Source organism: Protomyctophum parallelum (genome assembly GCF_964188405.1).
Source record: "Protomyctophum parallelum genome assembly, chromosome: 18".
Lineage (NCBI taxonomy): Eukaryota > Metazoa > Chordata > Actinopteri > Myctophiformes > Myctophidae > Protomyctophum > Protomyctophum parallelum.
This window is the reverse complement of record NC_139716.1, coordinates 25,155,558-25,176,236: the sequence shown is the minus strand read 5'-3', so window position 1 is coordinate 25,176,236 and position 20,679 is coordinate 25,155,558. Positions and strand designations below refer to the sequence as shown.

Below are 20,679 nucleotides of genomic sequence, written 5' to 3'. Positions count from 1 at the left end.
GGGCCCTTTACCGATAAGAACGTGACGCACTCCAATACATTTAAGGGTGTGTGTGTGTGTGTGTGGGGGGGGGGGGGTGTGAGTCATACTTGTGAGTACACTATCGATATCAGAGGTACTTGGGTAGTGACACAATCTCTCCCATTTACAAACACAGCTCTACCCAACCCAGCTCCAAGAATCAACAAATCAAGTTCATATCATTATTGATACTACTACTACTTTAAGGGCCACATGCAGCACCCATCACATCACTTAATGCGGCCCGCAGGTTAATATCTGAACATATTATTGATTTATTTCAGCTAATTACAAAAATATAATTGTCTTTTTTTATGCCCAATCTATTTGTATTTAGTTCATACATTAGTTAACATAAACTATAACTAAATTAATTTGAAATTAAAAATAATTACTTTTCAGGATTCCAATTCAAAAACAGCAAAAGATTATTCAGGATTTCAATTAAAATATAGCAAAAATAGCTGATCTAAAAGCTCAAAAATGCATCGCACTGCGGCGCGTTTTGAGCTTGTAGATCAGCTATTTTTGCTACAACAGTAATATACAATGTGGCGTGGCCCCCTTGAGTGAGTGTGGAACTATAGTGGCCCTCTGGAGTGAGTGTGGAACTATAGTGGCCATCTGGAGTGAGTGTGGAACTATAATGGCCATCTGGAGTGAGTGTGGAACTGTAGTGGCCCTCTCCATCGTCAAAGTTTCCCACCACTACTCTACAATGCCTATGCAGTAGTGATGAATGTGAATGTATTGTAAGATGGGCAGCCATTAGGCTACATTAGCCTCTTGCTAACTATACAGTGGGGAGGTGCTTTTATAGCTGCCTGGGTGGCAACTGTGTGCCAGCAGGGCAACACGTCACCAGGGGAACCTGCCTCGTCATGCCAGGTTTAGGAAAAACCTCTCTGATTTCTTGCTAATGATGTAATGAATGACTCGCTGACTGGTTGACTGATTGTCTTGACTGACTGGAAAACTGTCTTGTGGCGGAGTGACTTGCCTGAGCTTTAAGGGTAAAAAAAAAAGAACTCGACACCGCAAACCAGTACTCTGTAAATAAATTAAGTCGACAATTGAAACGGGACTCTGCAAAAGTACAAGTAAGATGGGATCTACTACGCGTGAAACATTTTAATAGCCTCCCTCAGCAGAAGAATGCATAGCAGACAATTTAGATGGGTGACCAAACAACTGGGTTTTAAATCAATTCCGATGTACATTCATTGTACAGTGAGTGCTTTGGTGCAAAATACTGCCTGCTCGACATGGCCTTGCGAAGATAGATGACATTTGGTTTGTTGTTCATGTAAACTGAATAACGACACTGGCAGAAGCATGGCGTTCTGCCTGGGTTTTTTCTTCTTCTTTACAAAATGCTTAATTACTCACGACTCACCACTGATTTGAACTACACACCGCATGAGGTGATATTCTGAGTGTGAACCACACTTCTGCATGGCAACGTAGAACAATAGAATGCAAGGTGATATTCTGAGTGTGAACCACACTTCTGCATGGCAACGTAGAACAATAGAATGCAAGGTGATATTCTGAGTGTGAACCACACTTCTGCATGGCAACGTAGAACAATAGAATGCAAGGTGATATTCTGAGTGTGAACCACACTTCTGCATGGCAACGTAGAACAATAGAATGCAAGGTGATATTCTGAGTGTGAACCACACTTCTGCATGGCAACGTAGAACAATAGAATGCAAGACAGCCAGTGTTGTTTCTGTGTGCATGTGTTGTGTGTATGAGGCCAGCCTAACCTGTCCTGGAGTCCCTTTCAGACAAAGACAAACCATATCCCCTTCTCAAGACAGACATCTCGGTGTCCTTTCACTGACACAACTTTTACAATCAATCATATTGTAGTTGTATAGGTGGCTCACTCAAGATCGCTGTCCTGAGCGCCCGCTGGCCTATAGTGGTCCAGGCACATGCCACAGATTAGGCTCTGGCCTGATAGCGTGTTGCGTGTTCGAGTCCCGTTCATGACGACCTTTGCTACATGTCTCTAGTGTTGTCCTTTGGATTTTGTTTGGGGAGGGGGTACCTTATATAATATTAGTATTCCATACAGCTGATGGCTACTTGGATGGTGATGATGAGTTATGGTGAATGGTGAATGGACTGCATTTATATAGCCCAGTCTTTTCTCCAAAGCAATGTACTTCACATTCACCCATTCGCACACCGATGGCGGGGGGAAACCATGCAAATTGCAAGGCACCAACCATCGGGCAACATGAGCGAGTTAGGGGTTATACGTGTCTTGCTCAAGGACACTTCGACTGGGGCCGGGGAGTCAAACACGGGAGCTGAACACTGGTCAGCCAACAGAACCAGTGACCTTCTGATTACCAGGTAGCGTCTCTACCCAACTAAAATCTACTCCTCAATGGCAGACATGATGAGGTTGATCAAAATATCACAGTCAGATATTTATCGATGAATGAAGTTTCACTTGAACTTTTGGCTGGAGTCCAGGCATCAGCGCGTTGCGGGTTCGAGTCCCGATAGCGACGGCCGTTGCTGCGTGTCACTGACTCCCCATCTCTCTCTCCCTAGAGACTATCTAGGGTTAACTGGTACCACTGCTGGTACACAGAGGAGTAGCCCAAAAAAAGACAAAAGTGGAATGAAATATTTATACTACTACAGGTAGTTCTTCTGACCGAGCAATTGGTTAAAATAGGCTCTCCAGCAGTGCTGAAATGGGCATGACAGCACACCTTGCCGCTAATAGAAGATTTGAGATGGGATTAATCACATTAGAAATATCATCAGTGCTGCCGATTAGTGAGTAGACTCACTACTGAGTCTATACCCAGTAGTGGAACAGAAAGGGCAGGTATACACTCCTGTATTTTAACATCAGTTATTATGGTGGTACTTGGAGAGCCAGATCTTTTCTGAGGTGGTACTTCAGTATAAAAAGGTTGGGAACCAATGCGGCATAGACTACTGTCCTCTCTATAATAAAAAGGAATAAAAAGCTCAAAATAAATCTTAAAAAAAAAAAGATGCTTGATGGTGGAAAACCTTCAGTAGTTCAAAGTTCAAATAAAAAAAAATGTTTCCACTATATTACATACAGACAGATTCTCTACATGCCTGGTCAACGATGCTCATTCACTCTAAACACGTCCGAAAGAGTGTGGATTTGGCCACTGTTCCAAAAACATGGTACTAAATATTAAAACCTTTAAGCTTAAACTGACTGACTGCACCATTAAAGTTTTAGAAGGAAAAAAGTAATCTGCACGAAGTGAGCGTCTGTGTGCAACAGAGCAAGCGAGCGAGTGAAGGAGAGAGAGAGAGAGAGATAGAGACAGAAGTCACAGCTGGCTGTGGCGTCGACTCACGCGGCGTCCGACAGTGTAAAGGTCACCGGTCTCTCCCTGGAGGGGGACAGTATACATCAACATCAAAGACACGCTGAAAATTCGTCAGAAGAAAAAAAAAGTTTCTGCGTCAGGAGGACGCTGCAGGGACAGATTAACGAGCGACTGGCTGCTGCTGCTGCAGTAGTTTGTGGACTTTGTGGAGGCATTTAGGCAACAATGGAGAGAATCATACAATATTCAACGAGACACAAGAGGCCAGATGGAAAACCCATGAGTGCCGCTGCATGGCTGACCTAGATTTAGAACATGCCAAACTTTGAAATAAGAAGCCAGAACAGTGAGACTGAAACGGTGACGTCCCACCGCCTGCACTCCCCCCAGGAACACAGACGTCCCATCTCACTCCCCCCAGGAACACAGACGTCCCATCTCACTCCCCCCAGGAACACAGCCGTCCCATCTCACTCCCCCCAGGAACACAGCCGTCCCATCTCACTCCCCCCAGGAACACAGCCGTCCCATCTCACTCCCCCCAGGAACACAGCCGTCCCATCTCACTCCCCCCAGGAACACAGCCGTCCCACCTCACTCCCCCCAGGAACACAGCCGTCCCATCTCACTCCCCCCAGGAACACAGACGTCCCATCTCACTCCCCCCAGGAACACAGCTGTCCCACCGTCCGCACTCCCCCCAGGAACACAGCCGTCCCATCTCACTCCCCCCAGGAACACAGCTGTCCCACCGTCCGCACTCCCCCCAGGAACACAGCTGTCCCATCTCACTCCCCCCAGGAACACAGCTGTCCCATCTCACTCCCCCCAGGAACACAGCTGTCCCATCTCACTCCCCCCAGGAACACAGACGTCCCACCTCACTCCCCCCAGGAACACAGCCGTCCCATCTCACTCCCCCCAGGAACACAGACGTCCCACCTCACTCCCCCCAGGAACACAGACGTCCCATCTCACTCCCCCCAGGAACACAGCCGTCCCATCTCACTCCCCCCAGGAACACAGACGTCCCATCTCACTCCCCCCAGGAACACAGCCGTCCCATCTCACTCCCCCCAGGAACACAGACGTCCCATCTCACTCCCCCCAGGAACACAGACGTCCCACCTCACTCCCCTCAGGAACACAGCTGTCCCACCGTCCGCACTCCCCCCAGGAACACAGCCGTCCCATCTCACTCCCCCCAGGAACACAGCCGTCCCATCTCACTCCCCCCAGGAACACAGACGTCCCATCTCACTCCCCCCAGGAACACAGACGTCCCATCTCACTCCCCCCAGGAACACAGACGTCCCATCTCACTCCCCCCAGGAACACAGATGTCCCATCTCACTCCCCCCAGTTACACAGCCGTCCCATCTCACTCCCCCCAGGAACACAGACGTCCCATCTCACTCCCCCCAGTTACACAGCCGTCCCATCTCACTCCCCCCAGTTACACAGCCGTCCCACCGCCTGCACTCTCCCCAGGAACACAGCCGTCCCATCTCACTCCCCCCAGGAACACAGCCGTCCCATCTCACTCCCCCCAGGAACACAGACGTCCCACCTCACTCCCCCCAGGAACACAGCCGTCCCATCTCACTCCCCCCAGGAACACAGCTGTCCCACTGTCCGCACTCCCCCCAGGAACACAGCCGTCCCATCTCACTCCCCCCAGGAACACAGCCGTCCCATCTCACTCCCCCCAGGAACACAGACGTCCCATCTCACTCCCCCCAGGAACACAGACGTCCCATCTCACTCCCCCCAGGAACACAGACGTCCCATCTCACTCCCCCCAGGAACACAGATGTCCCATCTCACTCCCCCCAGTTACACAGCCGTCCCATCTCACTCCCCCCAGGAACACAGACGTCCCACCTCACTCCCCCCAGGAACACAGACGTCCCATCTCACTCCCCCCAGTTACACAGCCGTCCCATCTCACTCCCCCCAGGAACACAGACGTCCCACCTCACTCCCCCCAGTTACACAGCCGTCCCACCGCCTGCACTCTCCCCAGGAACACAGCCGTCCCATCTCACTCCCCCCAGGAACACAGCCGTCCCATCTCACTCCCCCCAGGAACACAGCCGTCCCACCTCACTCCCCCCAGGAACACAGACGTCCCACCTCACTCCCCCCAGGAACACAGACGTCCCACCTCACTCCCCCCAGGAAGGGAACACGGCGATCTGCCAGCCAGAGACATCTTTGACTGCGCACCGGTCGGAACACAACGACCTCTCGTCGGCCGTTAATTATCTGAGAGGAAATGGACAAAGATAGGCAGGCATCCTCTCCATTCTCCACCCCCCCCCCCCCCCCCCCCGATGCTCCCCTTTGAAGAGCACTGACTTGAAAGGGGCTATTATGTCAAGCAAGCCCCCCCCCCCCCTGGCCATCCTCTCTCTTCCTCACGCTCTGACACACACTATCAATTGCTCCGTCTCTGTCAGAAGGAGGACAGTAGACCGCTGAGCTCACATGCTTTTTATTTTTTACCACCCAACACACACACACACACGCACCCCCCCCCCCCCCATCACACGCAGAGTGGAAGCTCACTCACCATGAAAGCTGTGATTCCGTACAGGCAGACAAGACAGACCTCTCCGGTATAGTGCGGTTTGGGTGGGGGGGGGTGGGCAGGTACGTGCGTGCGTGCGTGTGTGCGTGGCGGTGGTGCGGAGGTTGTTTCCAAGTCTAGCCTATAGCGTCATCATGTTGGCTTCTTCGGCCATGCAGGCTCACTCCTGACGGCGGGGCGTCCGGGGGGTGCTAGAGGAGGTCGAGGGGGACGGCGGTGGTTCGACGCGGCACCATGGTATACCTCCCTCTCTCCTTCTCCTTCTTCCTGACTCCCTGTGTCTCTCTATCGCTCCTCTCCTCCTCCCTCCCTCTCCGCGACGACAACGCTACGACTGAGAGGCTCCGCATCAGCGCAGAGAAGAGTGCAGCGGATCAGATCTCTCCCTGGGATGTGTGTGTGTGTGTGTGTGTGTCTGTGTGCGTGCGCGTGTATGTGTGTGCAGACGCGCCGAGCGCTAGTGTGTCAGCGAATCAGAGGCGCGCGGCCGCCGCGCACTATTAGTCACCATCGCTCGGCACTAGGATGATAATACGGTGCTCTGTCCTGTCCTGTCCGTGCGATGCCAGCCACTCTGAATCAACCCTGGAGAAATGGATCTATGTGCACGGTGGAGCCTCTCAGCCCCGTACGCTCTGTGTGCACAATCTATTCTACTCTCTGTACGTCTGCCTGCGCTCAGAGAACGCCTGCTCTGTCTGGCAGAGTGTCAGATCACGTACGTCTCTCGCTCTCTCTCCCAGTCCACTTATTTTCTCCCCCCCCCCCCCCCCCTTTATTACGACGTGGCTCTGCAGGAGAGGGGCGGTCTGTCTGTGTGTGCGCGCACGTGTGTGTGTGTGTGGTACCAGAGCTAATCTTACTGGTCTGGGCATAGTCGTTTTTTTCCACGTTTTAGACATTTAAAATATATAACGGAGGGAAGACAAAGGGGGGGCTCAGTTCAGGCTGAAAACTTGACCAGATTTGGAATGATATTATTATGTCACATGTACGACGTCATATACATGACAAGACGTCACAGCATTGGCCATTGGCCACTTGAAGTCCGTCATACATAGTGATGTCACAGGGAGGTCCATGGCAGGCCAGGACAGCCCAGCTGGTCCAATGACTTGGTAGGAAGTATCCAAGTACGTATATGTTTTGAAAGTAAATACAATTTTGAGGTATTTGTACTTTACTTGAATATTTCCAATTTCCAATACTTTTTAATTCTACTCCACTACATCTCAGAGGCACATATGGTACTTTTACACATTTTCTACAGGTTCTTTTAAACATGTTCTAACTAAACACAAAAACATACATTAAAGATGAATAATTAATTCAAAAATGCATACATTTGTTTGCACAGCTGCTGATTCGGTTGCTATTCAAATAAAAGACATAAAATCTAAATAAATGAAAGCCACCCTTTACTCTCATTCTGACTGCATACAGCAGTGGTTCCCAAAGTGGGGTCTGGGGACCCTCAGGGGTCCTTGAGGGAGTTCCAGGGGCTCCCCAGCTAAATGATAGTTTGGAACCAAAAGGACCCTTAATATGGGTCTGTAACGCGGGTTGAGAATCACTGCTAGAGCCGTAAAAAACGTATATATTTTTCACATGGGGGTCCGCGGGCCAATTAGTGTCAATGTGGGGGTCCTTGACATGCCAAACATTGGGAACCACTGGGCTAGCAGGCCCCATATTTAGCATAGCCACAGAATGCTAACAAGCCCTCAAGTCAGCACATATTTCTCAGTAACTGAAGTGCAGACTATCCCTTTAACCTCCTCCTGGAGGCAACGAAGCATGACAGGCAAACACACAATGTTCCCCTGCAGCAGCACGCACACACACACACACACACACACAGACACACACACACACACACACACACACACACACACACTGCAGCAGGACACACACACACACACAGACACACACACACACACACACACACACACACACACACACACACTGCAGCAGGACACACACACACACACACACACACACACACACACACACACACACACACACACACACACACACACACACACACACACACAGCAGGGGACTCAGTGGTTGCCAAGGCGAGACGAACGCCTGTAAGTCTATCCCTGTTAACTGACCCCTGAGGCCAGATATAAGGTTACCACCACAAACCACACGGAGGTGCGACGTGGATCAAGGTGTGTTTCGTGCCTCTCGTCTTCGCATCCGTGGAGTAAGAAAAAAATACAAACATTTTAGCGTACGAGAGGTTGGATTTCTGATCAGTCCAGCAAATTGCAATGGAGAAGGGCTGAGGAAGCCTAATGATAGGCCTTCCAGACCAGTCACGCACGCACGCACGCACGCACAAAAAGGGGAATGTGCGGTGTCGTCCGCCTGCGTGTCATCGACCTCCCCGGGGGTAAACTGTAGTATAATAACAGACTTCTCCGAGCCCTGATTATCACACACCGACGTCTCCATCCTTGAGTTTATACGTTTAGTTCAACCTGCCTTTTGTTAAGAGCCTATAGTCCAACATTTTCCTTTCAACATTCTGAAAAGTACAAGAGGCATCGTCAGTCGATCAGTGAGTCACGGTAAAAATGGTAAATGGTGCATTTATATAGCGCCGGCTTTATCCAAGGTGCTTTACAGAGATTGTGCATTACATTCACACATTCACACACACATTCACACACCGATGGCCGCGGAAACTATGCAAGGCACCAACCAGCACATCAGGAGCAATTAGGGGTTCAGAGTCTTGCTCAAGGACACTTCGACACTAACTCTGGGGGAGCCTGGGTTCGAACTGGCAACCGATCATTAATTAACTCAGGAAATCTGACTCGACACAAAAAGCCCAGTTATTTGGACCTTTGCCGGTAAGTGTCCATATTGGACCTCCTCCTGTGTGATTCTGAGACTACACCCCTCCCTCATCCTAGCCTCACCGGCTGGTTGACAAGTAGTATCCAGTTCACTATGTTCAGCCATATGAGTTCGTAGGATTCTTCTGAAGATTTGGAAAACTACATATTTTTGGAAACCTTATAGCCTAACAAATCAGAAAATGTACCGTCTGAAGGCAATTATGTGCAATATCTCCCCTAGCCAAGTAGGGATTCCATGAATCCTGTGCAGAAGAAACCCGGGTTTACTTAAAATCCCGGCCTTCGCGGGTAATACAATGAAATTTACAAAGTGCTGTTTTAAATCATAAGAGTGTACAAATTATAACCAAATGGACCCATAATAAGGCTCCATTTGTACACTCTTCAGTGAATGAACACTGCGCATTTGACTGTGTGTGTTTGTTGTTTTGAGGCCAAGAAAGAAGACAGGTGTTTCTTTGATCTTGGCCCTCATGTGCAGCTGCTGGACGAGGCTTTGATTGCCATTCAAAACGTTATATTGTGTACACAACACACACACACCGTCCGCCACGCGCACCCACCCGCACACACGCTCACACACGTTGTACGAGTACCAGGGAACGCCACGGGCGGGGGCTTTATCTTTGTTCCAAACAAAAGTGGCTCCTATATGGAACGCCTACACGTGTCCCGTTTCACTCCCGAACGCTATACGCTTTCTCAAGAAGAATAGAAAGAGTGCTGGAAGAAAAACACTGTTGTGGTTTTCGTTTCAAGTGTTAACTGGCCGTATAAACACGCCCTAAACACACCTTATAGCTATTAGCTATAGCTAGCTTTTCTCTCTTTCCAAGACGTGTTACATGAAGGACATGAGCCAGATAGTATCTGTGCCCTACAGAAGAGAAGAGATGGGATATAACAGCCGTTCTCCTTTACGGGAGCTATATGCAATTAACCCATTTAGACGATTCTACAAATGCCTGACAGTTTTCTGAAAAACCTCATGTTTCTATGTCAGTCGTTCTCAAACATTTTCATGTCAAGGACCGCCAAGATTATATGTAATTGCCTGCCGACCCCCATCTGAAAATACAGCATGTTGTTCCAGGGACCCGCCAGACGCAAAGATTTGAGTTAAAAACGTGTGCTCTGAAAGAATATATATATTCAAAGATTTGCACTACATTTTCACGATTTTTCTAAAATAGCAGACCTACAAGCTCGTAGCGTGGCACTCAGAGCCATGCTATGAGCTTGTAGATCTGCTATTTTTCAATAGCTAAAGTATAACATAATGCTTAAAACACCAAAAGGGGTTCTGGTTCAGAATGGGATAAAGCACATGTCAGCAGATAGTATCTGTGCCCTATACAGAAGAGATGGGTTATAATGGGCGCTACATATAGCATGGTGCAATTAAAGAGATATAGCTCAGCTAAAAGCTAAAAGCCCACGCTAAAAGCTTGTATCACATCAATAGCTGGTCGCACTCAGTCGCATGACCTTTGAACCACTGCTGTTTCAGCAGACAGAACCAAATCTACGCAAGTGGTAATATACTGTATATACCTTACAAAGCACAGTATTTATTATTATCATTATAAAAAATAAAAAAAATCTTCATTATATTTTTCAACAGATTTTTTTATGTAGCATTATTGTTTCAAAATCACTGTTTGCACTATGCTAGGTTATTGGACAGACATGAGCTGATGGATACGTTCGCCCAGAGCATCCAATTTGTAATTTGTGAATAAAATCTTCATTGCAACTTGGTGGTCCAAGTGGTTCAAAGAGGCACAACGAAAGGCGATGGAGATTCTTCATGATGAATCAATCAATGTCTAGTGTACCTCAGTGTAATTGAGATGGCTGTGATGCGTGTTAGGCCAGCTGTACGTCGCATGCCTGACATGCAGGGTCACAGGATCTGTGCTGCATGCAAACTGATGCCAGCTTGTTGCATTAACCAAACCCTATGTATTTGTTGACCCGAGTAACCCAGTTCCTATACATTGTCTCCCCTCTACACCTGAAAATAGCCGATCTACAAGCTCAATAATCTTGTATTTTCGCAGAAAAGAAGGATACTACTGTAGGGTCACATAATAGGCATCTACCAAGTGTGGATTATACAACAGCAACGCTTCAGTTGAGATAGTACAACCTTAACCCATTTTGGGCGGTAACCCCTTTTGGTGTTTTATGTTATAATTTAGCTATTGAAAAATAGCAGATCTACAAGCTCATAGCGCGCCACCGAGTGGCGCGCTACGAGCTTGTAGGTCTGCTATTTTTGAAAAAAATCGTGAAAATGTGGCGCAAATCCTGACAGAAAACTGTCAGGATTTTGAAGACATTTTATAAATTTCGATGTCAGACCCAACTGTGTTGTCTTGATATCCTCTGATTGCATAATTATCTCCTGCCGATTACACAGAAGATCAGACTGGGTGACGATGGTCGATATCTTGTGATAAAAGATGCTCAGTCACAACACCATTGCACAACACAGACCCCAGCTGACAATCAGCTGATGGAAATGTTCTGCAGCGTATGTTTGAGAGAGAATAATAATATTATGGCCTACTACGCCTCCTCGTAAAAAGGTAATTGACTCCGTTATGAATGCAGCTATTTTAAGGTCCCTTTAACCTCTTTGTGGCGCAGACGTCGTCTGCCTGGCTCAGCGACAGGTCTGCTCATGCGGGCGGGCGCGTAGCGTACAATAAAAACTCAACACAATCCATGTCTAGTCAGCCGCGGGGGTGTGTGTGCACGAAACCAGCACGTGCGCAACAATTTCACGTGACCGCACCCACATACACCCTCTACTTCTACCTCTCGTTACAAATGAATTACTAGGCACATCAGTCGTCTGAAAGGACCTGTCCTTTAGTTCTTGAACGCACCCTGCATTGGGCGGGTTTTTACAAAAGAGTTTTGTTTGCAACATAACATTGACATTAAACGTGACCATCCTTTGCCGTAAGTCTCTTGCAGACACGCACGCACATGTACGTGCACACGCACACACACACACACACACACACACACGCGCGAGCGCACTCTCTGCCTCAGAGTATCTTGCTCTGTCTCTCTGTGTGCCGTCCTAATAGTTTAGCCGCTAAGTGCGAGTGAAATGCTCTCCCCTTACAACGTGTCCTGCCACCGTTTCAACGTACTTAATTGGGCGACGACAACAACGCACACCCTTTTGACAGCTTGGTGTTGAAGAGAGACCCGACATCAAGAGCAGGATGTTGTCTGCATCTCTCTGTCCCTCGGTCTGTATCTGGGCCAATCACAGATAAACTACACCCCAAAGCACACAGCTTAGCCAATCACAGCTCTCCTCAAGCTGCTACATGCATTCAGCGAACCAATCACAAGGCCACTCTCCAGTGGCGTGCACAGATAGGGGGTGCTAGAGCACCACCTGCCCTTGCCCTCTGGACAGCAATGTGCCCTTTTGATACCGATACTGTATAGTGTACTGTACAGTATGTGGACCATGGTGACATTGATCAATTCTTGATAAAAAAAAAAGCTTCTAATATATTATTTATGCCCCAAAATCTATAAATCTCACACTATTAATAAGGCAACCGGCCGCTTCCACCCTCTAAATGTCTGTGCACGCCACAGCCACGCTCTGAACACCTAGTCATTTGCTATCCATCTGCTACACATACACCATCATTAGCCCCTCCAACACCTAGCTTTTCACTGTGACGTCATGTAGCAGCCAAGTCTATGGGTTTTTTAATGTTTGCTTTTAAGCATTCCCCCTGTGACGTCATGAGGCAACCAAGTCTATGGACTTTGTGTGAGCCCCCCGAAGGTGCCCCTCACTTCACACAGATTTTTTGTCCGTACTGTCTTATTTGAGAGAATACCTTTAGTATTTGCCTCTATATGAAAGAGGAGAGATATATTATGGCACTGCAGAATCACAGGGGGAGAAGGCTCTGACAGCACTGATCCTGTGGGGGCTAAACAGCTACATCATCTGAGGTCAGAACAACAGCAGCATGTTAATAAACTAAAGTCTCCCTCTCTACCTTCTGAATTCTCTTGGGGTCCTTGACGGGCCCTTGACGGGGCGGGACTTTGCCAAAGAGCTTCCAGCCCGGGTCCCTCTGCTCCACTGGCCCACTGTCCTTCACCTTCTTAGCAAACAGGTTCCTGAGAGAGAGAGAGAAAGGAGAAGAAAGAGACAGAAATAAGGACATAATAATAATCGGAAACCAAAAGTAGGACACGTTTTGTTACTGTGGTTGCCTTCTCTGGGTCACTGCCCCCCCCCCCCCCCAGACAGAGCTGTCACAATAGCGTGTGTCTCTCTTGCTACCAGTGTGCACTGGCAAGATACGTGCACTAGAGACTGGATTTATAGGAACAAAGCCCTGATCCTGCAGGCTGAGACCACCCAGTCTGTGCAGTGAGGCCAGGCTGACACCATGTGAGAGAGAGGGGGATCAGGAAGGACCAATTACACATGTGTGTGTGTGTGTGTGTGTGTGTGTGTGTGTGTGTGTGTGTGTGTGTGTGTGTGTTTATTTATTTGGTATGGACATCATCACAATCACATTGCACAATAGTATATATATGCATTGCTTACAGTGTATTAGCACAAGTGCTAGTTTTCAATACCTGACTTTTCTAAAAAAAAGTAAAAACCCAATCAAGTACAAAAAAGGAATATAGTATAGTACTATCTTACATCAAAATCATGCCCATTGCATTACATTAAGTGGACATAATCATTCAGGTAACCAGTCAGAAACTGTGAGCACAGTTGATTTGATTTCAGTCCTCTGTAAAAAAACACCATTACCATCCGTCTCTAGTTTTAATACAACAAATACATACAGGTCACAGCTAAGATTTGGGTCACAGAGAGACCCCTTACTAAGGGACAGGACAAAATGCTTCATAAAAACAATGTTGGTGTATACGAGACTCATTCTGCCATTTCACAGCCACAGTACGGCAGTGAATCTTTGCCATGTTTAGGGGCAGTGATGTAAATAGCTTTTCAATGTAATGAGTCCTGGGATGCAGGGATGGCCTTTTAGATGAGTCCCAGGGACACATGAGTCCCACTTCAACGACATTGATTAGGAGTCATATTTTGCCATTTTTACAAATTGCATTTAACTCACATTTCATGGTTAATGGTTATAATGTGGTTATATTCATATAGAACACAGACGAAGAAATGATTATTATAACTAAAGCTAGCGAAATAAACTAGAATAAAAAAAACAGTACAGTAGTACAGTAGTGCATCCCGTGGATGCAGAGGTCGTTGTTTCATTGCGCCCCTTAACTATAAACTGCGTTTTGGGATGCAAAATGCACCCTATACATAACTGTGTGTAGTAGTCCATTCCCACGGACTACATTACTGTTTAAGCCATTTTGAGCGGGGTTACATACATTGTTATAATTTAGCTATTGAAAAATAGCAGATCTACAACTTGTAGGTCTGCTATTTTTGAATTTTTTTTTAAAAATGTGCCTCAAATCTTTTAGAAAATTGTCATGATTTAGAAACCTTTTTTTTCTCCCTGCGACGTCAGGCCTGAATGGGTTAAGCCATCGTTTGCCAAGGCCCAATCGGATCAATATGGTTATACAATTGATCCCCTCCTGCGTAACCTTGAGTTGTCAATGATGTCACGCTAATTAGGTACCGCTCCACCAATTAGCTAATGCTTTTTGTCCACCGATTAAAAAAAAAGGAGTAGGAGCGGTTTGCCTTTTGTCCCGTTGTCCCAGCTACGTATGCAGTGTGATGGACAGCCTCATTAAGTGCTACAATGAATGTCCCGACCAAGGAACAACTGCTTAAAAAACAAAAAGGTAAACCACTTCAAGGTTTAGGTGCACCAGTTGTCATTCAGGCCCATTCAGCCTTATACAGCTGGAACCAATTTCCATTTCAAGGTGTGATGTGAGCACAACAACACTACTTAATCAATCACCAACATCATACTCCACACGTACAGGAAAAGCATTATATACACACCACAAAGGAAATAACGTACATTACACAATAAAAACAGGGCGGGTCTGACTCTGAGGCAGGCATTGTGTGACTACTAGGCTACTGGAGTTTACAGTGTGCACAACCAAATGTAAATGCAGCCATGTTTGGGGAAATAAAATAGACTGTGGATAGCTAAGAGTTGTCTTTTGTATTGTTGTTGTTTGTCTTAATGGATATAACCGTATATAACAATTTAGTGTGACTAATCTTCAGTACTAGAACAATATTAAAAATCACACCTGTGTGAACTGAGAAGTGCAGGCTTCGTGCGTGTGTGTGTGCGTACATGTGTGCGTGCGTGCGTGTGTGGCTACTCAACAGCCACACTTTAGGTCACCCAGTTACCGATATAAAAAATCACACCCGTGTGAACTGAGCAGTGCAGGCTGCGTGTGTGTGTGTGTGTGTGTGTGTGTGTGTGTTTGCATGCGTGTGCGTGCGTACATGCGTGCGTGCGGCTGCTCAACAGTCACACTTTAGGCATTTGCTCGGAGTATAATGCGGTTCTTTGATACGCATTACGATTCGAATGAGCCTTCACACCTGCACTTTCTGAAAATGCGTAGCAGAATTCGTTTTAATCGCAGCAAAGCTCTCTGGTATGAATGTGACCTTAGCCTGGGGTCCACCTATGCTTTCTATGGCATAGGCAGCTCCCGGCAGGATCCGTCTGGAGAATCTAGACGCAGCTGCGCGACATGAGACTAATTAATTAGAGCGACAGAGAGAGAGAGGAGTGTGTGTGTGTGAGTCAATTTAACAAATGTGCAGACGATCAGAAATCAGCAGAACCGCCACAAAAGTCCTCAATACAATTTTGACTTTTGACCAAATAAATGAATGCAAGTGCAACTAGATAAAGTGCCAATTGGCACAGGTCTCCACCAGGATTCTTCCTCAGCCTAGTGGGAATATGCGTGCACAGTTTCATCGCAATCGGACGCTGCGTTGAGGAGTTGTGGCCATTTGCTACTCCTGAAAACTGTAGGAGCCAATCGTGGCCAATCAGGATGGAATATGAGAAATCAAACAAACCTGTCTTGATCACATGACTATGGAGATCATGTGTACCGATTTGCGTGAAATTTTGATAAAATGTGAAGGAGTAATAATAGAAAATGTGTTTTACATATGTCGGCCTCCTGGCGCTATAAAGAGCAGATGTGAAAAATTCCAGGCAAAGGTTTTTCCTTGGCCTCTAGGGAGTTGGAATACAAAGTTATCCACAGATCTGTGCAGTTAGAGGTAAAAACACTTTTGGGCCAGTTATAGCGCCACCTTGAGGCTGAGTTGAAATTGTTCATGTGGCATTTCGTCCTCGGCCTAGTGGGAATGTGGGTGCACAATTTCAGGGAAATCACGCGATGTGTTCATGATTTGCAGCATTTTGTTTGAAACTGAGCACTCCTGTGAATTTTGGAAGCCAATCTTAACCAATCAGGATGGAGTCTGAGAAATCTGAAAGACCGGTTTGGTTGAATGGCTCTAGAGAGACTGTGTACCAATTTGCGTGATGTTTGGACAAAATCTGTAGGTGTACTGTGCAAAAACTTGTTTTGCACAAAGCGGCCTCCTGGTGGCGCTATAACAGGCCGTTCTGGAAAGTTTGGGGCAGAGGTTCATGGTTGGCATCCAGGGAGTGTGTGTGCAAAATTTGGCATCGACCGGGTTAACGGTGGCCGAGATTAGCTGCTCACGGACGGACGGACGGACACACGGACACACGGACGGACGGACACACGGACGGACGGACACACGGACGGACGGAGTGCAAAACATACTCTCCCCCATGCCTTCGGCTGGTGGAGACAATTAATTGTTATTGTGTTGTATAACTTGGATGAATTCCTGTTCTTTTATAATTCCTGTTCTTTTATGATGAATTCCTGTTCTGTTCTTTGTCTATATAGAAGTGTCTATTTGTACGTCTCTAAATGTTTTGATGAATTGAACATGGTGGACCCTCTTGTAAACAAGTTTAATGCTTAATTGGGTCGTCCACTCACAGTTAACAGTCTTTGTATTGAGTTTGTGCTTGAAATGTACTGTAATTCTGCAAACGTAATAAATACTTCAATCAATCAATCAAAAAACCTATCTCAACTTGCAAGCTATACATCTTTGCATGTTCATTTTCATAAAATAAAATGAATGGAATCCCTTGAACTACAGCATGCTTTGGGAAATTGTCGGCAGGAATGTAAAGTATCTTCTGAGTCACAGTCAAAATAAATATGTTGTGAGTCCAGGAGGGGTCCAGGAGGGGTATCGATTTGAACAAAACTACATGGAAATCCAATTCCAAACCAAAATCCATGTTCATAAATATCATGCCAGGATATCCAGATCAGGCCTATATAAATAGACTCTGGCCTAAAAGCCTATTAGGTAACAACGACAAGGGTAAAGGCAGGAGTGTGGATGGCGTTCAATTGAGGCAATCACACATGGATTCGTTTCCTTGGTGAAGCCATTGGTCAAACTCACAGCTGATGCAGGGACTGTGATTCTTATCTGAAGCTTGTCTTTCATCCTTTAACCCATTCTGACCTGAGATCAGATTCTCTTTGATTTTTCAAAAATAGCAGACCTACAAGCTCGGCCTATGAGCTTGTAGATCTGCTATTTTTAAATAGCTAAAGCACGACATGATGCTAACACCAAAATGGGTTCCCGCCTAAAATGGGTCAGCAACAATTGAATGTGGTATTCAATTGTATTGCTGGAGCCTACAGTACAGCAACATGAGGTTATGAGCCTACAGTACAGGGGGATGGAGCTTGTTAATTTTTATTGATAATGATCACCTTATCGGGTCAGCAACATATTCTTTAGTTTTGGGTCTGAGAGGTGTCATCACATGGTGGTCGTGACTCTCTAATGCCGAATAAATAATGGGCCTCGTTATGAAAAGGGTTGAAAACCACTGCAGTAGATCATTTGATGGCACACGTCGTCCCCACATTTAAGCAGATCGCATGGAGGCACGTTGCCCCGTATTCGTACAGATTGTATGGTACCGTGTAGCACACAATGTTCATACAGATTAGATGGTGGCACAATTTGTCGCCCCCATGTTGAATCAGATACCTGCATATTTTTCACTCGCCCTAACTGTTAACAGATTGCTCAGAGTGAGCGAAAGGCTGAAAGGGATTCCTTGCTGGTGACTTCGCTCATTTATGGAAGAAAAAGGGTATGTGCACAGCCACGTGCACACACACACACACACACACACACACACACACACACGCTCGCGCACACACTGCAAGAAACGTCTAAAGAATGTCACGTTCAGTCAGTGTTCAAATACATGCTATCTAATCTGAATCAATGGTACACAGTGTGGTACAGTAGTTTTCAGGAGTTCAAAAGTTTTCAGGAGTTAGTTCAAAAGTTACATTGGTGAGCAGAGAGCAGCCATGTTCTGCACTATTAGGGACTAGAGAGAAGAAATGCTATATTTCTAGGTGGGAGCACCGAGAGCAAACGTCATCATCAATCACGTCTGCTTGAAAACAAGCAGAAGCACAGTCTGGATAAAAGGAAAAAAAAAGAATTGGTTTGTGGTGGGTGGGTGCAGGTGGGTCGGTGGCTAATTTTGCAAACAACAGCTATACAATCTCATTAGCAGCCATAAAATCTCATTAGAAAAGGCTTAACACTATCAGGTCCTGCCAGAGTCCATGTCTATATTGCAAGTGTACAGGGAGGGTCCGCCTGTGGGTCAGCCTGTGCGGAGGTGAGGGGAACGAGGCCTAATGTAATACTCGACTAGAACATGTCAAAACGAGAGATGAGGCCTGTTGGAACAGAAACCCAGCTCAGAGGTTAACGAAGTGACGGGAATGACGCAAACGGATTAATGTGGTAATCTATTGTAGGTCAAGGTCAGTCCACACACCAATGCAAGTCCTTGCAACAGCAACAACTCCTTGCAGCCACTATCCCCAACTGCAACTGGCCAGTCCACACATCGCTGCAACTGTCTCTAAGGTGGTTTTGTTGCAAGGAGTTGCATTACAATTTAGGCCTTTTAGCAGACGCCTTTAATCCAGAGCAAATAACCTAACAGTGGAATATCTATATAACAATGCATATACACTATAGAGTGCTATGTCTACATAAAATGCTATCTAAGTTACATAAGTTGTGCCTTTGCATCCGCCTGTAAGGTCGTCGAGGCTAGGACAAGTGCTACGGTAAGTGTCAGTGCCTTCTCTGGCCAGTCCACTACGGCATTGCAGTGGACTGGCCAGAGAAGACATGAACAGACAATGTGGGAGGCCACAAGCATCTCTCCATCACTTCTCTTCGAGGCTATAATATAAGGGCAGGAGAGGAGGGACTAATGTTAGCTTGAGCAGCACTTTAACTAAGACTGCAAAAGAGTCGTAATTATAATGGCTGAACATTTAACCTGATTTGAGTCAGCACTGTGTGTGTGTGTGTGTGTGTGTGTGTGTGTGTGTGTGTGTGTGTGTGTGTGTGTGTGTGTGTGTGTGTGTGTGTGTGTGTGTGTGTGCGTGCATGCGTGCATCTGTAAGACAACGTGCTGTGCTTTATATGCGATAAAACTAGAGTAAAAACAAATAATACCTAATCAAAATGACTAACACCGGCAGTCAAAAAATAAAAGCATAAGGCTTCCTCGACCCTTGTGAGTGACACGTGACGAGAATGTGATGAAGGCAATTAAAATGTTATTATATATATGAGAGCAGTGGAGAGAAAAAATAACTATAGATTTGAAAACAGGAGAGTTAAAGTGTAACCTCAGGGCTTGCCCCCTTGTTAAACTGTGTGTAGGCAGCGCTGAACGGCAGTAACCCTATGAGCCGTCATAAAAGGAATGCCACACAGAGGAAATATAGAGGACATTGCTCACTCACTGCTGAGTGGAAACTTGAGTAAAAGGACTAAAGGTTTTGACACGGCAGATTAGACCAGAAGCCTGAGATTACTGAACTACTTGTTCCTTTTCACATTCACACAGCCAGGCGTCCATATATTTTGGACATGTTTATTATATTTGAAAAAAAGGATTTTCGCTATTCATCGTATAACAAAGAACGTTTGAGACTTTGAGGATGTGATAAAACACATTCTTAGTGTGTTTGTTGAACGGGCATGGTGATGACCACAACAGTACTCCAATGGAAGGTTTACAACTTTCACAGGACCAACAAAAGTACATTTGTGCAATTGTTTACTATAAAGTGCACTATAAAGTGCAAGTGCACTATAAAGCCCTGTAAAAGTAAGCTTTGCTCAACATAACGGGCATGCGATGCAAGTCCCCAGGATGCTCACAGTCAACACTTTGCATACTCTGAAACATCAACTTACAGCCATTTGACTTTGTTAGTCATCTATTTGAAGTCAACTCTGAACACGTGCAACAGCGTTTGGAAACACTGAATTAGCCCCCTAGACATATAGACTTTAGTCCTTTCTCGAGGGAGTGCCAAGGGTGTTTTGTTCGAAAACAGTGAGCAACCGTTCTCTGAGAGCTCTTGAGTCTTAAACAGGACACTGGGGCAGCAGCAACTGAAGTGACCTTTCATTTTAGAGACGTTATCGGTCCAGCAGTATGCAAGATTAGCTCCGGACACACACATTAAAAAAGGCCACTTGGTCTATGTGATTTGTGTTTGACCCTGAACCACCCAGTTCTATGTACTGTGTTAGGGATGTGTGTACAACGTTTGTGTGTTTCAGTCTTTAGCCCAGTGGTTCCCAAACCTTTTCATGTCAAGGACCCCCAAATTGACACTATTTTAGCCCCCATTTGAATAGATC

The 20,679-nt window shown here is 46.4% G+C and overlaps 1 protein-coding gene across 1 annotated transcript in view; it reads right to left on the bottom strand.

The window, feature by feature from the left end:
* The window catches only part of tbc1d14 (TBC1 domain family, member 14), a 59,584-nt gene that overhangs the window by 22,546 nt on the left and 16,359 nt on the right, over positions 1 to 20,679 (bottom strand). Inside the window, exon 5 of the mRNA XM_083788565.1 lies at positions 12,884 to 13,007. Within this exon, the coding sequence (XP_083644691.1) occupies positions 12,884 to 13,007 (124 nt within the window). The remainder of the gene's footprint in view (positions 1 to 12,883; positions 13,008 to 20,679) is intronic.